This window comes from Dreissena polymorpha, chromosome 4 (genome assembly GCF_020536995.1).
Source record: "Dreissena polymorpha isolate Duluth1 chromosome 4, UMN_Dpol_1.0, whole genome shotgun sequence".
NCBI lineage: Eukaryota > Metazoa > Mollusca > Bivalvia > Myida > Dreissenidae > Dreissena > Dreissena polymorpha.
In genome coordinates this window covers 46,426,235-46,447,491 of record NC_068358.1, presented here as the reverse complement: position 1 = coordinate 46,447,491, position 21,257 = coordinate 46,426,235, and the positions used below count along the sequence as shown (strand labels likewise).

The following is a 21,257-nucleotide window of genomic DNA, read 5'->3' as shown; positions in this document are numbered from 1 at the left end:
GGTAAACTGAACAACATAACAATTATCAATAACCTTTAAAGAAAAGCTTATTGCTTGTACATGCACTCTCTTAAAAAAAGAAAGTGAACTTAGATAGCTTGCGCGGATCAAAATATTGTTTCCAACCAGAGTCCATTTAACTCCACACATGATTTGATTACAACAAATAGTTATTCTTAGTATTTTCTATTCAATTGTCTTAAGCCTACTTTTTTCTATTCATTTGTGTTAAGCGTACATTTTTTACAACATAAGAAATTGGCCGAGATTGTTGAAGATAGGCAGGCATCCAGTTATCAAAAATGACATAATTTGCATCGCAAAACTTGTTCACAAACTATATGGTCTGTCATAATTTTCTCATCCAAGAGTGAGAGTAGAGAGTACATATTGGCACATGCTATGGGTAGATTAACAATCACTAACACTTAAAAAGGACAAACACTGAGGCAGATATTGTTTAAAGTTCATTATAAACATTATATAAATATTAAATGTGTTAAACATAAATGCTAAGAAAAACATGCGCAACAAGAGCTGTCACCATAGGATGACATATGCCCCCAATAAACGCTTTGATAGAAGATATGAACTTTTTACCATGCTAAATCCTTGAAATGCACAATGTGACCCCGTGACCTAGTTTTTGACCCGGCATGAACCATATTCAAAGTTGACCTAGATATTGTCTTGATACAACTTCTGACCAAGTTTGGTACAGATCGGATGAAAACTATTTGAATTAGAGAGCGGACATGAAAAGTATGACAGACGGACTGACGGACAGTGCAAAAACTATATACCCCTTTTTCTTCGAAATGGGGCATAAAAATGATAAATTACAAAAACATATGATAACATGTGTAAACTTATTCTATCCTACAGTCTTATCTCTAATCAACTCTTATCAGTAATCTACTGTGATTAATCTAATTTATCATTTAGAAAAAATCGTGTAAAAAAATCGAGGTACTTTTTGTTTTTTAATGGTGTGCAGTATAAATGTCTGAGGTAAAAATACCACAGGTAAATATGCCAAAAGTAAAGTGGTTACAAGAAACCGTCGGAGACGGGTGATGCTCCCCAAAGGTTCTTTTGTCACAATATTGCACTATATATTCAGATAAAAGGGAACGTTTTGAGGGGCATAACTTTGGACAAAATAATACAATTGATGGTTTAGCAACTTAAAAATTTCAAAGGGCCATAACTCTCTAAATAAATCATCTAACCAGAACCCACAAATAACATGCGCATCTCCTTAAGGTAGTTAAGCTTCCCATAAAGCTTCATTGGATTCCAGTCAGTAGTTGGGGAGAAATAGCCTGGACAAGAATTGCACTATATGTACAGTTAATAGAAAATTTCAAAGGGCCATAACTCTGTGAAAAATCATCCGACCATAACCTGCTGATAATATGCACATCTCCTGTTATTAGTGAAGCTTCCCATAAAGTTTCATTAAATTCCCGTAATAAGTTGCTGAGAAATAGCTCGGACAAGAATTGCACTATATGTACAATGGAAAATTTCAAAGGGCCATAACTCTGTGAAAAATCATCCGATGAGAACCGGCTGATAATATATAAATATATAAAATATAAATTTTATTTTGAGTCGGCAAGACATATAACAAATAACATAAGCTGCAAAGCTTTTTAACCGACTAAACAACAAGTGTAAGCAATAAAACAGGAGTAAAACAGCTAAACGAAAGATCAAATACATGTTTTTAAGGGTGAAAGCACAAATTAAGACAATAAATTACATACAACACTGAAAAAAGTTTGACAATATTAAAGCATAAATAAAATTTGAGGCAATTAAAAACTGTGTAGGAAGCTGCTGATCTAGACCTGGTAGTAGGACTAAAAACTGCAAAAGACGACAGAATAGGAAACTGAATTCAAAAAGAAACACAAAAGTGCGACAGATAAAAAAGTGCTAAGAACGAATATCACCTCGAATCAGCTTCGAAATGAACTGATCAGCAGCTTTCTCACAATGAAAACAAAATAAAGCATGAAACAAATATGCACATTTCCTCTTGGTAGTGAAGCTTCCAATAAAGTTTCATTGAATTCCAGTCATTAGTTGCTGCGAAATAGCCCGGACAAGAATTGCACTATATGTACAATGGAAAATTTCAAAGGGCCATAACTCTGTAAAAAATCATCCGACGAGAACCGGCTGATAATATGCACATCTCCTGTTGGTTAGTGAAGCTGCCCATAAAGTTTCATTGAATTTCGGTCATTAGTTGCTGACAACTAGCCCGGACAAAAATTGTGCAAGGACGGACAGACAGACAGACAAACAGACCCAAACACGAAAAGACAAAGCGGCGACTATATGCTCCCCCCAAAATAAATTTTCGGGGAGCATAAAAATAACAGAGAAAAAACTGACATGGGTTAAAATGCCAGATGTTGTATAGTGAAATAGTTTGTTTGAGAAATAATCAATAGGATATTTAGCATTGGATATAGTATATACTTGCAATTAATGGCATTTACTTATTTGCTAACATAGAAAACTACATTCTTTTGATTAGCTTTAGACAGCTCATGAGAACTACCTCGCGCTTCCGACGCTGCCCAAAGCCAATCTCGTGTTTGCTTTTAAATGTTTGGATATCGTCGCAGGAAATTTTCACAGAATGTAATGTGAAACAAAAAAATTAATCAAGCATTGTTTATCTCGTTTAGTTTAGGTTACCATACCACATCTAGCGTTGAAATTTTTTATATGTCTATTGCTAAAAGGAACACGTTTCTTTTATGGGTAAACTTATTTTACGACATACATGTATTCGTTGATTTTGAGTATTTATGTTACTGAAACATACCAAACATTTCGATGGTGAAGAAATAAACTCATGATAAGCCATGTGAGGACACATATCATGTGATCTCCCGTTGTTAAATTTCTATTTGCAAACACTAAATAAAACACATTTCATGCGGTGGTTATGCAACTAACAAAAACAACAATTAAACCTTTGTTTTCAATTTCATTATTTAAAAACATAAATTGTTTAACTTTATTTCGAAATCAGGATTAAAACCGAAAATCTTTTTAAAAAATATTTTTTGTTAGAAATTGTATTGTTATTTGTAGACTGATTATATGACACATGTTTGGCATTTAAATATTTAATATCATATTTATTTGCCACTGTAGAAACTAAACATGGTAACACAAATAAACAAATGAGAGTTATAACAAAACATGTATATCAAAACAGCCAAAACCTGAGAATATCTAATACATGTTTATATTAGAACTTTATGTTATAAAATTGATGAAAAAACAAATGTCCTTAATTAAGAATACACACAAGTTACCAGTTTTTGAAATATATTTACATGTATATAATTGTCCTATTTTAACATATTTTGACCAGAAGATTAGCAAAATCAGTTAACATATTCAGACAGATTTGTAAGGAGGATTTGTTTGAAAACTAAATGCGATTAAAAAACGCTTTTTTATAAACCAATTAAAACAGACAAATTTTTACGTCATAAGGCATTCAGACTTCAGAGCTTCATCGAAAGGTGTAGCTTCACCACACTAGCATTTCACATTGCATATCATTGCACGCATATATACAGAACTCCATTTAAACGAGATTCAGTACATAAATATAACAGTAGGGCTGATTGGGTTAAAGTTATACAATAATACAATAATTATACATCACATATCTATAAAATTTTAAACATGCATGTACATCAACCTGTATGTAGTAAGTATAGTTAAATGCAAGTATGAAAGGAAGTTAAATGAAAGGTAATCAGGATGAGTCATATATTAAAAGTTATTCAAACAATTTACATGGAACAACATCTGTGAAATTTACCTTTGACTGGTTAACCTCAAATTTCTCCAGTTTCCCTAGAATAACCAGCATATAAATTGTGATTGTCACAGGTTAAAATCTCTCTCCATATCGTGCTGTAACAAACTTGTGTATGAAGAAATTCTTTTTTATTCGACATCTAGATACAAAGTTGATGGGCATCTTCCTTTCTTTTGGATTAGCAAACCAATATGGATGATCAGTAATCAAAGCGTTCTATAGGTATCATGCAGAAATAAATTTCATGTTGCAAGCTCATGTAACTTTTGACTGAAGACCAAAGAGTTCGCTAAGTGGAAGCAAATTTCATAGATAACTCCCTGTGACATTGACTTTTCACCTTAAAATCAAGTGTCAACTTTTCCACCAAAGCAACCAATAAAGCATGATAATTGGTAAAAGCATTTTGAAAATATTGCGCAGAAACAAATTTTATGTAACAATTTGACCATTCCTTTGACCTTTTGACTTCAAAATCATTAGGTGTCTTCCTTTTCTCTCAAGAAACCATAATAATCAGAAAAATGTGCATGTCAATAACTAAAAGCGTTCTTCAAATATAATGCGGAAAAGAGGTCTATGGAGGAACAAGCGATCTAAACAACTGATAGAGGTGTAAAGCAATATCTCAATTTCCCATGAAATTATACTTAACAAAGTGCCGCAAATCAACTGCTCCTATTCTGGCCTTTTGTTAGACACGGGGTTGTTTCATTTTCCACCATCACATCGTCTAAAGATAGATTATTCCAGTTCACTAATGAATCACTTTCCTTGGGCGCTTTGTCGACAGGAATATGTCCATGTGGATCTTTACATGACTCTAAACCCGAGTCTTTTGACGCCAACGAACTAAGAGTTAGTGGAGCCCAATTTGAATCAGGCTGACTCACATCATTGTTAATTTTTTTCCTTAAAATTTGCATCTCAAAAAGTTCAGTCTTTTCTTCTTGGCTTGAATGAAGGGTAAATTTACAGCAATACTTTCCACTGCAATCTTCTTTTTCTTTTTTGGGATTAATCACAAACTGTGTTTTCCCAATATCGTATTGTCCTGTAGTATTTGGTCCAGCTTCCTTCTCCACACAGATATCCTTTGATTGATTGGGATTTATACATATCCTGATCTCCTCTGCACCTTGTAATTTATAGAAAGAAAAATATATCTAAAAGGTAATCCAAATGTAAATGTTTAACTTTGATAGATCTGTTTTGGCTGAGATTAAACATTTTAATGTGGGGCTTGTAATTGTGACTGTCATTATTTGCTTGTTTTTTTAACATCATTGCTGGAGCTTTGTCACTTATGTCCTTAAGACTTATGTCCATGCACAACTTTGTTAGCTACGTGGATGTTCAGTGGCATATATCCCAAGAGCCTATGAATCACTGCCTATGAAAAAAGTTACATTTCCATGGTGATGGTGCATTTCAAGTTTCAAATGAAGTTCTTCTAAACTTTACATTAAAATAAAAAGATCGACATATGTTAAATTTGTTTTAAAGATAGTGAGTGTGTATGATTTAAGTACAGACAATCACAAAGTGCAATAACTGTGGAGCAAGAGCAGAGCTCCAGATAAGGATTTAGTCTCAAGGGTATTTTACCCCCTGATATTATTGTTAAAGCGTATTTTACTCCTTTGTTTCAACCATAAAGGGTATTTTGGAATATTGAGGGGTATTTTCCATTTCAATAGAAAACTGGCAAAGTAAATGGCGTGTTAAATCTAGAAATATTATCACATGCCATACCCTGTTTCCCATGTAATACAACCATTACATATTTTTTATAGTACACATGTGTAATACAACATTTTTAAGCGTTTTCATGGCTTAGTTTTTGTTTATTGACCAATCGCATTTTGTTTTTTTGCTGAAATGACGTTGCAACGTCAAATGACGTCACGAAATGTAAACAACATTCGGGATTAATCATTATGTTTGCGTAAATATTTATTTAATTGGCTCATTTAAAAGCATTTGATAAAAAAGATCCGACACTCGGTGTCGTATCATACCATATTTTATTAAACTCGTCCTGGAAATTCGTTAGTATTTGTTATTAATTTTATTAAATGCAAACAGAATGAACTCAGAATGATGATATGAACAGACTTGTTTTAAAATATTCCCGCATGAGCTGATGGTCGCTTAAAACTTCCCTGTTTTGATCCACAAACATTATGGGCCGCCAATTTTTATTACAAGCTTATTTTGATTCACTTACTAACTTACGTTTGGTTACAGTTTACTAAATTACCGTTTCATGAAGGATGAAACGGGCTGTACCCTCTAAAAAAAATACCATAGTTGACAGGAAGGCATGTTTTACACTTGTATCTATTATTCGGGTGTTATCTTTCGGAAATAATGGTAGGGCATGAATAGGTGTTCAGTACTGAATCCCTGAAATATGATAAACTTGAAGACTATAGTAAACCATCGCACTGAAAAAGGTTACATTCCACTAAGAAACAGCTGAATTTTTTTTGCAAAAACAGTCGATTTTGATTTGTGTCAAGTTCTTTCTTGCATTGAACATGACATATTTTTTTATTGCATAAATCGATTCCGCTTAGAAAGGCCTTTAAGAAAAGGTATGGTTATGGGGGTCTCTATGTGCAAAATGTTGCATTTATTTTGGCCTAAAGTTGTCGCTTTCACATTGAATTATATAGGGAAACTATTTAGTGTATTCTGACCTTTTGATTCAAAGGTTAACTTACACTAAAAACTCGACTGGATTATTGGTTAAATCAGTTACGCACTTTAATCGATTTAAAATACGTACCAATATTTGCATTGCGTTTTGTTACGTACTGGGTTGATTTTTAATGCGTTTATTTATTTTTTCAATGCGTAAATACGCAGATACGCCTCTTATCTGGAGCTTTGAGCAAGAGTTATAGGTCTTATGCACTGCACATCCCCACATAGTAATCTACATAAATCTTAATCTTCAATTTGATACCACTAGAAGTTTTTAAGAGTTTTAAATACAAAATGTAAGTACACAAATTATCAACGGTTGATAACTATTAACATAGGTGAGCAAGAATTGAGGCTCTTCAAATCTGCTCCATGATACTTCTTTAAGTTTTTGTGATACTCTCCTGACAAAATTTACGAAGGAAAGTTTAAAAAGGGCAATCACTCTAAACAAGGGAAGAAAGAGCTAAGTTTCTAATGCACTGCACATCCGCTCAATGAGATCTACCTACATATTAAGTTTCCAATTGATACTTTTTCTAGTTTTTGAGATATGCTCTAGTTAAAATTTGAGTACACAAATTAACATGTAGCAATAATTCAAGGGTCATGAATCAAAAGTGCCTGGTGCAATTTTGCTGTTAGTCGAACTTTGCTTTTATATCATGTTACTTGACATTTTCAGAAAGTTTGGTGATGATTATATGAAAACTGGTTGAGTTACAGGGCGGAAATCAAAAAGTATGGATTGACTGACAGTGATAGACAAATCAGAAACTATAATTATGCCTTCCTTAGGAGGCTTAACAAATCTGGACCGACATTGCCTTTTGATTTTGACACTGATTCAATTTTAACAGGTTTTGTTTTGGACAGGTTTCACTTAAAATGTAGTTCATTTAAATCTTACCTGATGGAATAACATAGACTCCATTTACATCCACGCACGTTTTCCATTTCAAGTTCAATTCAAGTTTGAATTTGATGGTAATGCCACTGGTTGTTTCTGAAATATATACACAACAGTATTTATTCCTAAATGTTAGATGAAATGCTATTGGTAATGCACAAAACATGTAGTACACCATTAATAACATATACACTATTGGGTTCTAGCAAATATATGCTCATGGGTTACAGCAAATTATCTTACAAGCATTTACAACAAATCTGTTTAGATCAAATTTTAAACAACATTAATAAGATAATCCCGAGGGAGGGGGGATAAAGTAGACCCATTTTGATACAAGATTTTTTTTTAAGCATACCCATTTGTATACGATACCATTGAAAAAGTGGACCCATTTCAATACAAGCATTTTGATAAACTGGACCCATTTAAATACTAGAAATTGATAAAGTGGACACAGTCAAGTTTCTGCATCTTTCCTGTTACTGAAATTTACTGTTTGATACTAATTTATATAGAAGAATGACATTTATCATACCCATTTTGATACTGATACTTTCAAATCTATATGCATTTATATACAAGCAAATTTCTGATTTCAATACCCATATCTATACTTAGATGCTCAAAACCATACCCATATCTATAATTTCAGTAGAAAAACACCCCCCATAAAATCGGCACACCCTTTATATACCCGTATATAGGAAGTCACCCCCGGGGACATAATTGCATGTTTAACCAGGAGAGGAGGGGTGGGGGGGGGGGCAAAGTTGGTCAGGGTGTTTGCTGAGCCATTCCACTGAGCTGGCATCTTTTTTCGCCTGGATCACTGGCTTGTTTAGGGATCCTTTTTATTGATACCTACCACTAAGTCATGTTTTTTGTTTAAAGTTTATACAGTTTCTTTAAATAAAATTATTTAAATATGTAAATAACACAGTATTTTTCTTTAAACATGGTTTTTGTAATGTAATCATATAAAAATTGTACACAGAACCAGAAGAACCAAAACACAATGCGCTGGAAAATGAATATTCAAATCATCCGCAATAAAGATCTACTTGCTGACAATGCCCTGGCATGAAAAGAATGCTGAGCAATTTTAAAGGGGCCTTTTCAAGATTTTGGCATGTATTGAAGTTTGTCATTAAATGATTGATATTGATAAATGAAAACACCGGATGTAAAAAGCTCCATTAAAAAAACAAGAATAAGATAAAAGAAAGAAAAAAGTAACCCTCAACTGGGCTCGAACCACTGACCTTACACCACTAGGCTATGCCCCCATGCTAATACAATGACTGATGTATTTTATACTTTATATAAGCAATCCTCATAGTATCACCAAATATAACAACAACAACAGAACTCTCCAAATTATCCAATCGTTTTGCGCTGCAACGCTTTATAATTTAAAATTATAATTATTAATTTTCAGGCTTTTATATTGTCAAAAGAAACATATAATGGATATTTTTGAGCATGGTAAATGTTCAATATTACTGTTTCGTCATAAATATCATAACTGCAACGAAAATTTACGAATCTGAAACATTATTTTTTAGTTTTGTCAATTTGCCAAAACGTGAAAAACCCCTTTAAAATCAGGGACACATTTCATGCCCATGTATGTGATTTTGATCAGCTGGAAGCACTTGTGCTCCCCTTTCCCTCTCCTCTTACAAGGTCCCTCACAACACTTGTTTGCAATTAGCAATAATGATCAAATTAGGGGCGCCACATATTTGTTGAAATATACTCCTTTTTTTAAATTGATAGCCTTATGCACATGCCATATTTATTACCAGTAAATCCGGAACTGAATTAAATATTTCAAGTTTAAAAACAAAAGGGCCAGAGGCCTGTGGTTGCTCACCTGAGATGCCAGGGACCTGAACTTATCTCAGCAACTTTAGAAATGTTTTGGAAACCATTTTCAAACTTGTCAAAAATATATACTAGAAAGTCAACAAGGTTTTACTAAAGCCATATAAGGAAAAATGCCCTGGCAGCCATGTTTTCAAACAGCCCGGAATCATTTTTCAACGGACAGGAACAATTTCAAACTCATCCCAGATATCATAAGAACAAATATTGTGACAAAGTGTCATGAAGATTGGACTAAAACTGACTTCTAAATTGTTAGCAAGGTTTTACTATAGCCATATTTTAAAACAATTCCCCCACTCTGGCAACCATATTTTTTATGACTTATGACGATTTATTTGACAAACAAAGACCATTTTCTATCTCAGTTGAGCTATCATAAGAACAAAAGTTCTGACCAAGTTTCTTACAGATTGTACCATAAATGTAACTTCTAGACAATAAACAAGGTTTTACTATAGCAATTTAAGGAAAAATGCCCCACCATGGCGCCCATGTTTTTTTTTCAACGGACAGGAACTATCTTCAAACTCATCCAAGATATCATTAAAACCAATGTTCTGACCAACTCTAATGAAGATTGGACTTTAAATGTTACTTATATAGTGCTGACTAGGTTTTACTATAGCCATATTAGGAAATATGCCCCACCCACTGGTGGCTATATTTTTCAACAAACTGGAACCATATTTTAAGTTATCCAAGATATCATCGGGAACAGGACATTGTCTTTGGCAGAAACACAATGCCCCCTACTGCGCCGCTTTGAAGCCATATATTTGACATTTGACCTTAAAGGATGACCTTTGACCTTAAAGGATGACCTTGACCTTTCACCACTCAAAATGTGCAGCTTCATGAAATACACATGCATGCCAAATATCAAGTTGCCATCTTCAATAATGCAAAAGTTATGACCATGGTTAAAGTTTTGGGACACAAACAATGACTGACTGACTGACTGACTGACTGACTGACTGACTGACTGACTGACTGACTGACTGACTGACTGACTGACTGACTGACTGACTGACTGACTGACTGACTGACTGACTGACTGAGAGACAGGCCAAAAACAATATAACCCCGATCTTTTGATCTGGAGGCATAAAAATCTTCTGACCAAGTTTCATGAAAATAGGACAATAAATCTAGAATCTAGTGTAATAACAAGGCAAACAATTATGAAGCTTAACAAACAAAAGGCAATGTTTTAATATTTCCATATAAGGAAAAATTCCCCTCCCCTTGGCGGCCATGTTTTTCAATGTTGGGACCATCTTCTAACTAATCCAAGATATCAAACCAATGTTCTGACCAACTTTCATGAAGATTGGACTAAAAATGAGACATATGGAGTGCAAACATGTTTTTACTTTAGCCATACAAGAAAAAAATGTGGAATCATAACCATTTTTGAACTCAGCCAAGCTGTCATTAACACTCAATCTTCTGACCAGGTTTCATAAAGATTGGACCATAAATGTGACTTTGTATTTTACTACGTTTTACTAAAGCCATATAGAGAAAACTGCCCCGCAACCTCCCTGACAGACATGTTTTCTAACAGACCAGAATCATTTTCAACTCATCTAAGATATCGTAAGAACATAATGTTCTGACAAAGTTTCATGAAGATTGGACTATATAGTGACTTTTAGAGTGGTAACAAAGTTTCCTTAAAGCCATATTAGGAAAAATGTTTCACTGAGATCTGAGCATAAATTCAGCCTCTAGTTTGTTATCAAGTCAAATAATGATAACGCACAACACACAACAGAGAACGGACAAAAAGCGATCACAAATATTCACCGTGAGCACCTTGTGCTCAGGTGAGCTAATAAACATACCACTATTCTTGTTCCTGTGGAAAATCTGTTTTTTGCAATTTTCTGGAGGCATGCCATTAATTGGGCTGTTATTGTGTGATTTTATTAATGGAATTTCGCTTGTACATGTGTATGGACCACTGCTTTCAAAAGGATCACACATTTTTACATTAGTCTGATGTTCATCTTGCGGTTTAGCCTGGATGTTTTCATTAACAAGCATCGCTGTCATTTCAATCTCTGTTCCATGTTCTCTTCTTATCAAATTATTTTTATTTGAAGAACCATTTTGAGCTGTAAAAGAAAATATGTATATAAGTAATTTCAGTTTACAGATATATAAGAAATCTTGTGAACTCTAGTCCATAGGAAACAAGTATACACATGTACTTCATGTACTTAATCTTCAAATACTCAGGATATTATTCGAGAAATGTGGTATCTAACCTTTGTCAAAAAACATTTTCTTGAGCAGTGACAGTTTTACACACATGAAAGGATTTGTCATGATTTGCCCTGTATTGTCCATTTGAGTCAAATTTGTCCCCATATCAAACAAAGATGCAGTTTGTCCCACTAACATATCGTATCATAATGAGCTGTGGTCTCTAAGATAAAACTTCTACAGACTTTCTACTAGTCTGGAGTTCCTTCCCCATTCACTACGTAACTTCTTTTCCGAAGTAAAAGAGGCAGGGTACCAGAATAACTTTCTACCAGTTTAAAGCATGAAATTGTCACAAAAATGTGTGTAGCCTAGGATGAACATGATGCAAAACTTGAAAATCCCAACATATGCTCTTCTAAAATTTTTAGCATCGATTGACATATGCACTCCTGGGCACTAACCCATCCAACATTTAGCTTTTCCTCACCTAATTTTTTCAGTGCCCATTAGGGCTTTTGTCCAGAGGGCATATGCACAACAATTTTAAAGTATAAATTTGGGAGGACCAGTGGTCAACCCTCTTGATTAATTACTTTATTTCATTTCATTACTATCAAACAAAACAAAAAATGGAATATGTGCGCTGACTGTCCCATATGAAATTTCTTGTTCCTGTGATACATTTATCTTAACAAGAGCTGTCCCAAAACAGCCTGCACAACTGTTCTTTTTGTTTGATTGTATTATAAAAAAATTCTGTCAGTGCCCTTCTACAATGACCACAAAGACATCTTTGAAGTTCAATACCATTTTGTAGTAGTTATAAAAGCAAACTTAAAGCTGAACATGTATGAAAAGTGACCACGCAAGGAAACCAGATTTTAAACTTATAACTAGTGAATGCATTGAATTTAATTAACTTTGAAAACAAGGCCTGCACCAAAGCACATGATTACTGATCAACACCTCCATCCAAATGCAAGATATTGAGTGGAAACCATTTTTTTTTAATTTCATCTAGGTCAACAAAAAAGGAACAAGGGCTGTTTGTAAAAAATGCATACCCCCCATATGGGCTGTCAGTTGTAGTGGCAGCCATTGTGTGAGTATGTTTTTTGTCACTGTGACATTGACCTTTGACCTAGTGACCTGACAATCAATAGGAGTCATCTGCCAGTCATGATCAATGTACCTATGAAGTTTTATGATCCTAGGCCTAATTATTCTTAAGTTATGTGTAAGCATTCTTGAGTTATCCAGAAACCATTTTACTATTTCGAGTCACTGTGACCTTGACCTTTGACCTAGTGACCTGAAAATCAATAGGGGTCATCTGCCAGTCATGATCAATGTACCTATGAAGTTTCATGATCCTAGGCGTAAGCATTCTTGAGTTATCATCCGGAAACCATTTTACTATTTCGAGTCACTGTGACCTTGACCTTTGACCTAGTGACCTGAAAATCAATAGGGGTCATCTGACAGTCATGCTCAATGTACCTATGAAGTTTCATTATCCTAGGCGTAAGCGTTCTTGAGTTATCATCCGGAAACCATTTTACTATTTCGAGTCACTGTCACCTTGACCTTTGACCTAGTGACCTGAAAATCAATAGGGGTCATCTGACAGCCATGATCAATGTAAAGTTACTCATAATTTAGAAACCAAAAAAAAAACCGTAAATTCTATGGAACAATAAAGACATAACTACTAACAATAAAACGTTTTTCTATAAACATTGGTTCGAACGAAACATAAAATATGTAGATCAATTGTACGACTACAGAATAAACGACTTCTATACTTTTGATAACTTATGCTACATATTCTGAATACCAAAAAGTAATTTCCTGATGTACTACACATTGATCAAAAGTATACCCATACATATTAAAGCTGCAACCAATAAAAATAACACACCATGTACTCAAAAAAACATTTGTAGAAAACATCATTGCAAAACAAAACAAAACGAACAAAATATTTTACACACTTCAAATTAAAAACCCTACCGAAATCTCTAAAGCTCAAACAAAATGGCAAAACCTTATTGGAGAAAAAGAATTTAATTGAAAACAAATATTTGTCATGCCATATAAATCAACTACTGATAGCACACTGAGAAATTTTCAATATAAATACATCTAGAGAATCATAGCTACAAATAAATATCTTTTTAAGTACAACCTATCCAACACAAATCTATGTGATATGTGTAGTGAACATATTGAAACAAAAGAACACCTTTTTTGAGAGTGTAAACATATTCAATCTCTATGGAATCAGTTGACAACCTTTCTTGAGAAACAACAATTAAATGTTAAACTATCTCTCTTAGGCATCAGTTTAGGGGTAAATACCTTCAAAATACAAGAGGTTAATAACGCTGTGAATTAAATAATATTAATGAAATACTTTATATTCAGCGTGAAATACAGAAAACAAATACCTACAATGAACTGTTTCATCAGTTATTTAATACTGAAGATCCAAATTGAAAAAGAAATAGCCCTAAACAATGATACACTTCATATATTTGAACAAAAATGGAAACATATTAAACTTTCATAAACAGGTCCAGTATGCACTCTACCCTCTTTATGCAACTCATCCTTATTCACAACTATTCTGTTGCTTTTTCTTTTCTTCTTTTCTTTTCTATAAACCCTTCCTTTTTAAATCTCAAGAAAATCACAAAGTCAAAAAAATTATATATATTAGCATATCTTGTATAACATGTATAAAAATTATTGCTACTACATGGTAAAACATTGTTTTATGATCATATACATGTAAACATTGTATGAATTATATTGATTAAAAAAAATAAAAAAAATAAAAAAATGATCAATGTACCTATGAAGTTTCATGATCCTAGGCCTAAGCGTTCTTGAGTTATCATCCGGAAACCATCTGGTGGACGGACCGACGGACCGACATGAGCAAAACAATATCCCCCCACTTCTTCGAAGGGGGGCATAAAAATAAAATTAAAGCACAATACCTCCATCAAAATTAAAATTATTATACAGAATTTTGGTTTCTGTTTTAGCAACAGTGACCTTGACCCAACTGGTCCAAAATGAAAACAAGAAACCGTCAGAGACGGGTGATGCTCCCCAAAGTGTTTTTTTTGTCACAATTTTGCACTATATATTCAGATAAAAGGAAACGTCTTGAGGGCACAGACGTTGGGGGGACAATAATTTTTTTATAGAAAATTTCAAAGGGCCATAACTCTGTGAAAAATCATCTGACGAGAACCGGCTGATAATATGCACATCTCCTGTTGGTAGTGAAGCTTCCCATAAAGTTTGATTGAATTCCGGTCATTAGTTGCTGAGAAATAGCCCGGACAAGAATTGCACTTTATGTACAGTTAATGGAAAATTTCAAAAATTTCAAAGGGCCATTACTCTGTGAAAAAACATCCGACCATAACCGGCTGATAATATGCACATCTCCTCTTGGTAGTAAAGCTTCCCATAAAATTTCATTAAATTCCGGTCATTAGTTGCTGAGAAATAGCCCGGACAAACACTGTGCACTGATGGACAGACAGACAGACGCACACACGGACAGACGAAGCGGCGACTATATGCTTCCCCCAAAATAAATTTTGGGGAAGCATAAAAAAAGCAAAATATCTCCAGCGTAAGTTATTGAGTACAAATGTTAATATATTTTTAGCAACAAAGATATTGACCTTAACATTATCTTGAACAAACTGGCCAGTAAGGCAAACCAATCTTAAATCTGCTAGATTTGCATGTCAGCTAGAGATATTCAATGGTTGATGCAAATGTTGACCTAAATTTCAAAAAGTACAAAATGGGGCATAGTTATAATAAATTGCAGGTCAAATTCATGGAGCTTAGTCAATGACCTCACAGAATGATCCAAAACACATGCATGAAGTTTCAACTGAATACATGTACCTGTGTTACAAACCGTTATATGGAGGCGTGACATGTCAACCTATAGCAAATTTTTTAGTACAAAATGGGGGCATAACTCTGTTTGATTGAAGATCAGATTTATGAGACTTGGTCAGTGACCAAATACAATGACCCTGAACACATGTGTGCAGTTTCCATTAAATACCTGTTGTAGAATCAGTGATATGAAGATGTTACACATTTACATTCACCAGAGCAGTTGCATGCAAATCTTCACCTAACACATGTGTAGTTCCAAATGATTACCTGTGGTAAAAAAAATGATATGGAGATGTATCATAATTACCATAACCAGAGCATTACTCAGACACTGAAGCTGACAGCGATGCCAGCTGGGACATTTGGGTGAGTAGTAAAGCTGATCAGTTTAAAATTAAAAGAAAAAGAAAAACATGAAAAGCTTACTGTGTTTTCCATTTCGTACAACTTCATCTGAAAGGAAATTAACAAGATTGTCTTCGTATTGGTATGGTAATTTTCCATTACAAATCAGTATTGAAAAAAGTCAATTTCTTTAATAAAAAATATATTTGTCAATAAAAGTAGCTCTTACATGTACATTTTGCCAAAGGACCCTTGACTGCATTTTAGTCTTATTAAAGAGGCTAAATAACCACTTTTTATTTAGCACATACACAAATATCTAAATATGGTGTTTAACTGAAAAATTTGTATATCTGTTATTTTGTATAATCAACTTACACAGTAATTGATTCAACTAAGAAAAATACGCATTCCACAAAATAAATTTTAACTATTTGTGTAAGATCTTCATAGTAAATTAATTCCCGCACCGCGCATCAGAGACCCTTTGGGTAATTCAGGCCTTTTAAGTTAGTAAAAATATAATATTTTATACCAGTCCATACATCTCCACAAACCAGTAGTTATTTAAAAAGATTACTTAAAATAACATTGTATTTTTTATTGTCTATAACTTTTAGAATGACTCACTGCCAACATTTCCAGAGTACATAAAAAAATCAGTGTGTTGCCTATAAGTGGGATAAAAGGAAATAAGATTATTAGCAATTAAGTTTACTTTCTCTAGGTTTACCATCCTCTCTGTGTTTACGGTAGATGAAGCACTTGATGAAGCAGCTTATCAAAATGACTAGAATTATCACCCCACCAGCCACTGTACATCCAACAATCATAGATACCGGTACATTCGAACCTGTTTCTATACGAAAAAGAACATAAAGACAAATCATTGAAAAGGTATATTTCATTGGCGGAATCTGAGCTGGGTTTTTATATATATATATTTAATTGCATTGAATTTATGTTTAGGTACCACACATTTGTATTTCTCTTAACCAGAATAATAATAAAAAAGGACATTGGTTCATAAAAGAGAATATGAATCAACAAGCTTACTTTAATTTATATTCAGATTTATAGTTTATGCATTTGCATTAATTTACTCCCTGTTTTCATACAACCTACACGAAAACAATTTGAAAACAACTTGTTTTTCTTTAAAGATGGAGCTGCATACTTTATGTAAAATTAATCATATTGCCAAACCAACAAGTTACTAATAATATAAATGAAGAGATGTTTCATTACAAGATATTTCTAAACAAGAGATGTGTTCGTCAGAAACACAATGCCCCCTATTGTGCCGCTTTAAAATTAAAAAAATCAATATTTTTTTTTACCTTTGACCTTGAAGGACGACCTTGACCTTGAACTGCCACCATTTAAAATGTGCAGCTTCATGAGAACGCTGCTGTGAAAATGTTTTTGTTTTTTTTATGAGAATGAGAATGCCGCTTTGAAATTTTTATATATTTTTTTACCTTTGACCTTGAAGGATGACCTTGACCTTGAACTTCCACCACTCATAATGTGCAGCTTCATGAGAACGCCGCTTTGAATTTAAAAAAAAAAAATTTTACCTTGAAGGATGACCTTGACCTTGAACTTGCGCCACTCAAAATGTGCAGCTTCATGAGATACACATGCATGCCAATTATCAAGTTTCTATCTACAATAATGCAAAAGTTATAGCCAACACTTTGATAGAAGTGATGAGCATTTTACCATGCTAAATCCTTGAAATGCACTAAGTGACCCCGTGACCTAGTTTTTGACCCGGCATGACCCATATTCCAACTCGACCTAGATTATGTCTATATACAACTTCTGACCAAGTTTGGTAAAGATTGGATGACAAGTACATGTATTTGAAATAGAGAACGGACACGAAAAGTGTGACAGACAGACAGACAGACAGACTGACAGACGGACAGTGCGAAAACTATATACCCCCTTTTCTTTGAAAGGGGGCATAAAAATTTCAATCAGTCATCAAACACATGCAGCCAAATAAACTCATTTGAACAAGAGCTGTGTTTGTGCACAATGCCTCGAACTGCACCGCTTTGAAGCCATATATTTGACCTTTGACCTTGAAGTATGACCTTGACCTTTCACCACTGAAAATGTGCAGCGCCATGAGATACACATGCATGCCAAATATAAAGTTGCTATCTTCAATATTGCAAAAGTTATGACCAAGGTTAAAGTTTTGGGACAGAATGACAGTCAGAATGACAGACAGACAGGCCAAAAACAATATACCCCCGATCATTCAATCTGGTTGCATAAAGACAATTTTAGCATTACTTAGGCATTTTCCTTATTATTTTCATAAAGTTTTGATTTACAAATGTACCTGTAGTATCAATTGATGCATCCGTCACAATCTCATCAGACACTGAAGACAATGATAATACATTTCAGACATATTGACACAAGTTGTATGTGAAATTTTTAAGTTCAGATAAAATAATATTTGTTACATTTACTCAAATGTTTTTAAATTATGACAAATACAAAATTATTGAGCTATTAATTCAGTGTCAATGTGCATTAATTTTGCTTATTTAGAGCATTTAACCATATTCAACAGAATCTTAGTCATATGAGACCGATCAATTAACCCACTTAACCTTCTAATATTTTATGGTCGGTAGCCTTGTTTTTCATACTTAAACAAGTCACTTACAAATGCCATTCTGAATCCAAGGTAGTTTGAGAATTGCCAAAAATACAATTTCATGACCCATCACCAAACAATTAATGTAGTAGCTGCAAATCAAGCCATCTCATTAAAACATTCTCCAGTATGACACTTTAATAATATCTGCCAACTTACGACTTACATGAAACAGTCCTTAAATTTGTAGTCCAGCACATAGTACGAACAGAGCTTCTAAAGCCCTTGCAACTATGTTTCAATGTAAAAGACTTAATCAAAAGATATCTAAAAAGTGGTACAAATGTATTACATAATTATTGCATAAAACCTCAATAAGTTTTTTGGCAAAAAATTAAGTGAAAATCGACCTTATACAAAAACCAGATCATAGCACTGAAACCACAAGTGTTTAACCATATCAATGTTATCACCATTCCATATATATCTAAATAATCATGTTGCAATTAAGAGTTACATTGCTATGGATGTACCATGTTAGTTTAAACCTATTTATTTAAGCTCAATTGCATCAAAAGCCTCTGGCTAATTTGAAACGCTTTTTAGTCTGTTTCCAAGGCCTAGAAACAGTACTTGGTGACATGGGGGAGATCTTAACAACGCTCCCACAGTTGGGATAAAAACCAATGACCTCCCATTTTGCTTAGCGAACACCATATCCATTACACCACGGCAACCTCCAATGTACCATATTGAATACAATCAGTTCATTGTTAAAATTACCACTGACTCAGTAAACTGCACAAATTCAGAAGTGTGTATTCAATACTTGAGATCTGCATACACAATCAAGACCATGATAATTGTTTGTTTCTTCAGTACTCTAGGACTAAGAATGAAAGAACAGGCAATTTGTGTTATTACAAAACAACAAATCATATCAGATACACGTAAAAGAACATCTGCGCCAATACATTTTGTGTCAACCTGTCAATAAATGAGAAAGTTCGAGTTTGGATGAGTCGTATGATGGCTATTAATTAAGTTCTAAATTTTGACGTGTATCCCGGAAAGAAAGAACTTGAATTTTACCTGGAAAGTAAAGTTGAATTTTAAGATTTATATTATGATTATTGTCTGATACACACTATCTCATATCAGACAAAGTGATTCCGTTATCCCCTCGACAATATTATTCTGAGAAGAGGTGGGTGAGGTTTAAATAGCATGAAGAGGATCCTGAGGAGCCATGAAAGCTCTACTGAGAGCTCTACTCATCTCAGTGGTATAATCATGATGATCCTTAATTGGGACTATTTTAGGGAAATATTGTGTACATATCCTGCTATGAAAGTCTATATAAACATTTCACATTACACTACACAAGTGCCGCCTATTTGAACCTATATATAGAGGCATAATTTGAAGAAACTTTAAGTAGATGACCACTGTCTCTTGATACATACCATGCATTAAACAAGTATACCTTCTTCTTTTAGAGAAGTTTTTTTGCTAATAAAGGGTTTAAGCCTAGAAACAGTACTTGGTGACATTGGGGAGATCTTAAGAACGCTCCCACAGTTGGGATCAAACCAATGACCTCCCATTTGCTAGGCGGACACCACATCCATTACACAAGGCGACCTCTAATGTATCATATTATACAATCAGTTTATTGTTGAAATTACCACCAGCTCAGTAAACTGCAGAAATACAGAAGTTTGTATTCGGTACTTGAGATCTGCATACACAATCAAGACAATGATAAATGTTTGTTTCTTCAGTACTCTATGACTAAGGATGAAATAACAGACAATTTATGTTATTACAAAACAACAAATCATATCAGATACACGTAAAAGAACATCAGCGCCAATACATTTTGTGTAAACCTGTCAATAAATGAGAAGTTCCAGATTGGATGGCTATTAATTAAGTTCTAAATTTTGACCCATATCCTGGAAACTAAGAACTTGAATTTTACCTGGAAAAGTATGAAGTTGAATTTTAAGATTTATATTATGACGATTGTCTAATACACACTGTCTCATATCAGACAAAGTGATTCCGTTATCCCCTCAACAATATTATTCTGAGAAGAGGTGGGTGAGGTTTAAATAGCATGAAGAGGATCCTGAGAAGCCTTGAAAGCTCTACTGAGAGCTCTGCTTATCACAGTGGTATAATAACAAAGACCCTTAATTGGAACTACTTTTGACCAAAGGGAAATATTGTGTACATATCTTGCTATGAAAGTCTATAAAAACATTTCACATTACACTACACGAGTGAACCTAGAGGCATAATTTGAAGAAACTTTAAGAAGAGGACCACTGTATTATGATACATACCATATAGTAAACAAATATACGTTGTCCTTTTAGAGAAGTTATTTTGTTTATCAAGGGTTTTTTAGATGTGTGACACCAACAGTGTTACCATTTTTTCCTAATCTGAATAAATTGTAAAGAAGAATTCTATCTGTTGACAAAAGAAAGATTCTGAAAGTTATTGCAATTTATCTCTTATAAAACAAATACACCTGGGGCTTGGTAAACTTTGACCACAGTAACTATAGTCCAACAAACTTTGTAGAGGACATCTAGATGATAATACATATCAAACATGATATTTGTGCTTTGCAGTTTCAGACAAGAACATTTTAAAGATTTTCCCTATGCAAGTCAATATAAAAATGGTGACCACCAAAAAAATGCCAATTTTGACCATAGGTTCATCATTTGAACAAACTTCGT

At 33.8% G+C, this 21,257-nt stretch overlaps 1 protein-coding gene across 1 annotated transcript in view; it reads right to left on the bottom strand.

Annotated features, from left to right (window-relative positions):
* Positions 1-454: 454 nt before the first annotated feature.
* The window catches only part of LOC127879811 (uncharacterized), a 40,024-nt gene continuing 19,221 nt past the window's right edge, over positions 455-21,257 (bottom strand). The window contains exons 5-10 of the mRNA XM_052426861.1: positions 18,238-18,279; positions 16,597-16,737; positions 15,960-15,986; positions 11,228-11,500; positions 7,488-7,583; positions 455-5,003 (exon numbers count right to left, since the gene is read on the bottom strand). Coding sequence (XP_052282821.1) covers positions 4,534-5,003; positions 7,488-7,583; positions 11,228-11,500; positions 15,960-15,986; positions 16,597-16,737; positions 18,238-18,279 — 1,049 coding nt within the window. The 3' untranslated portion in view covers positions 455-4,533. The remainder of the gene's footprint in view (positions 5,004-7,487; positions 7,584-11,227; positions 11,501-15,959; positions 15,987-16,596; positions 16,738-18,237; positions 18,280-21,257) is intronic.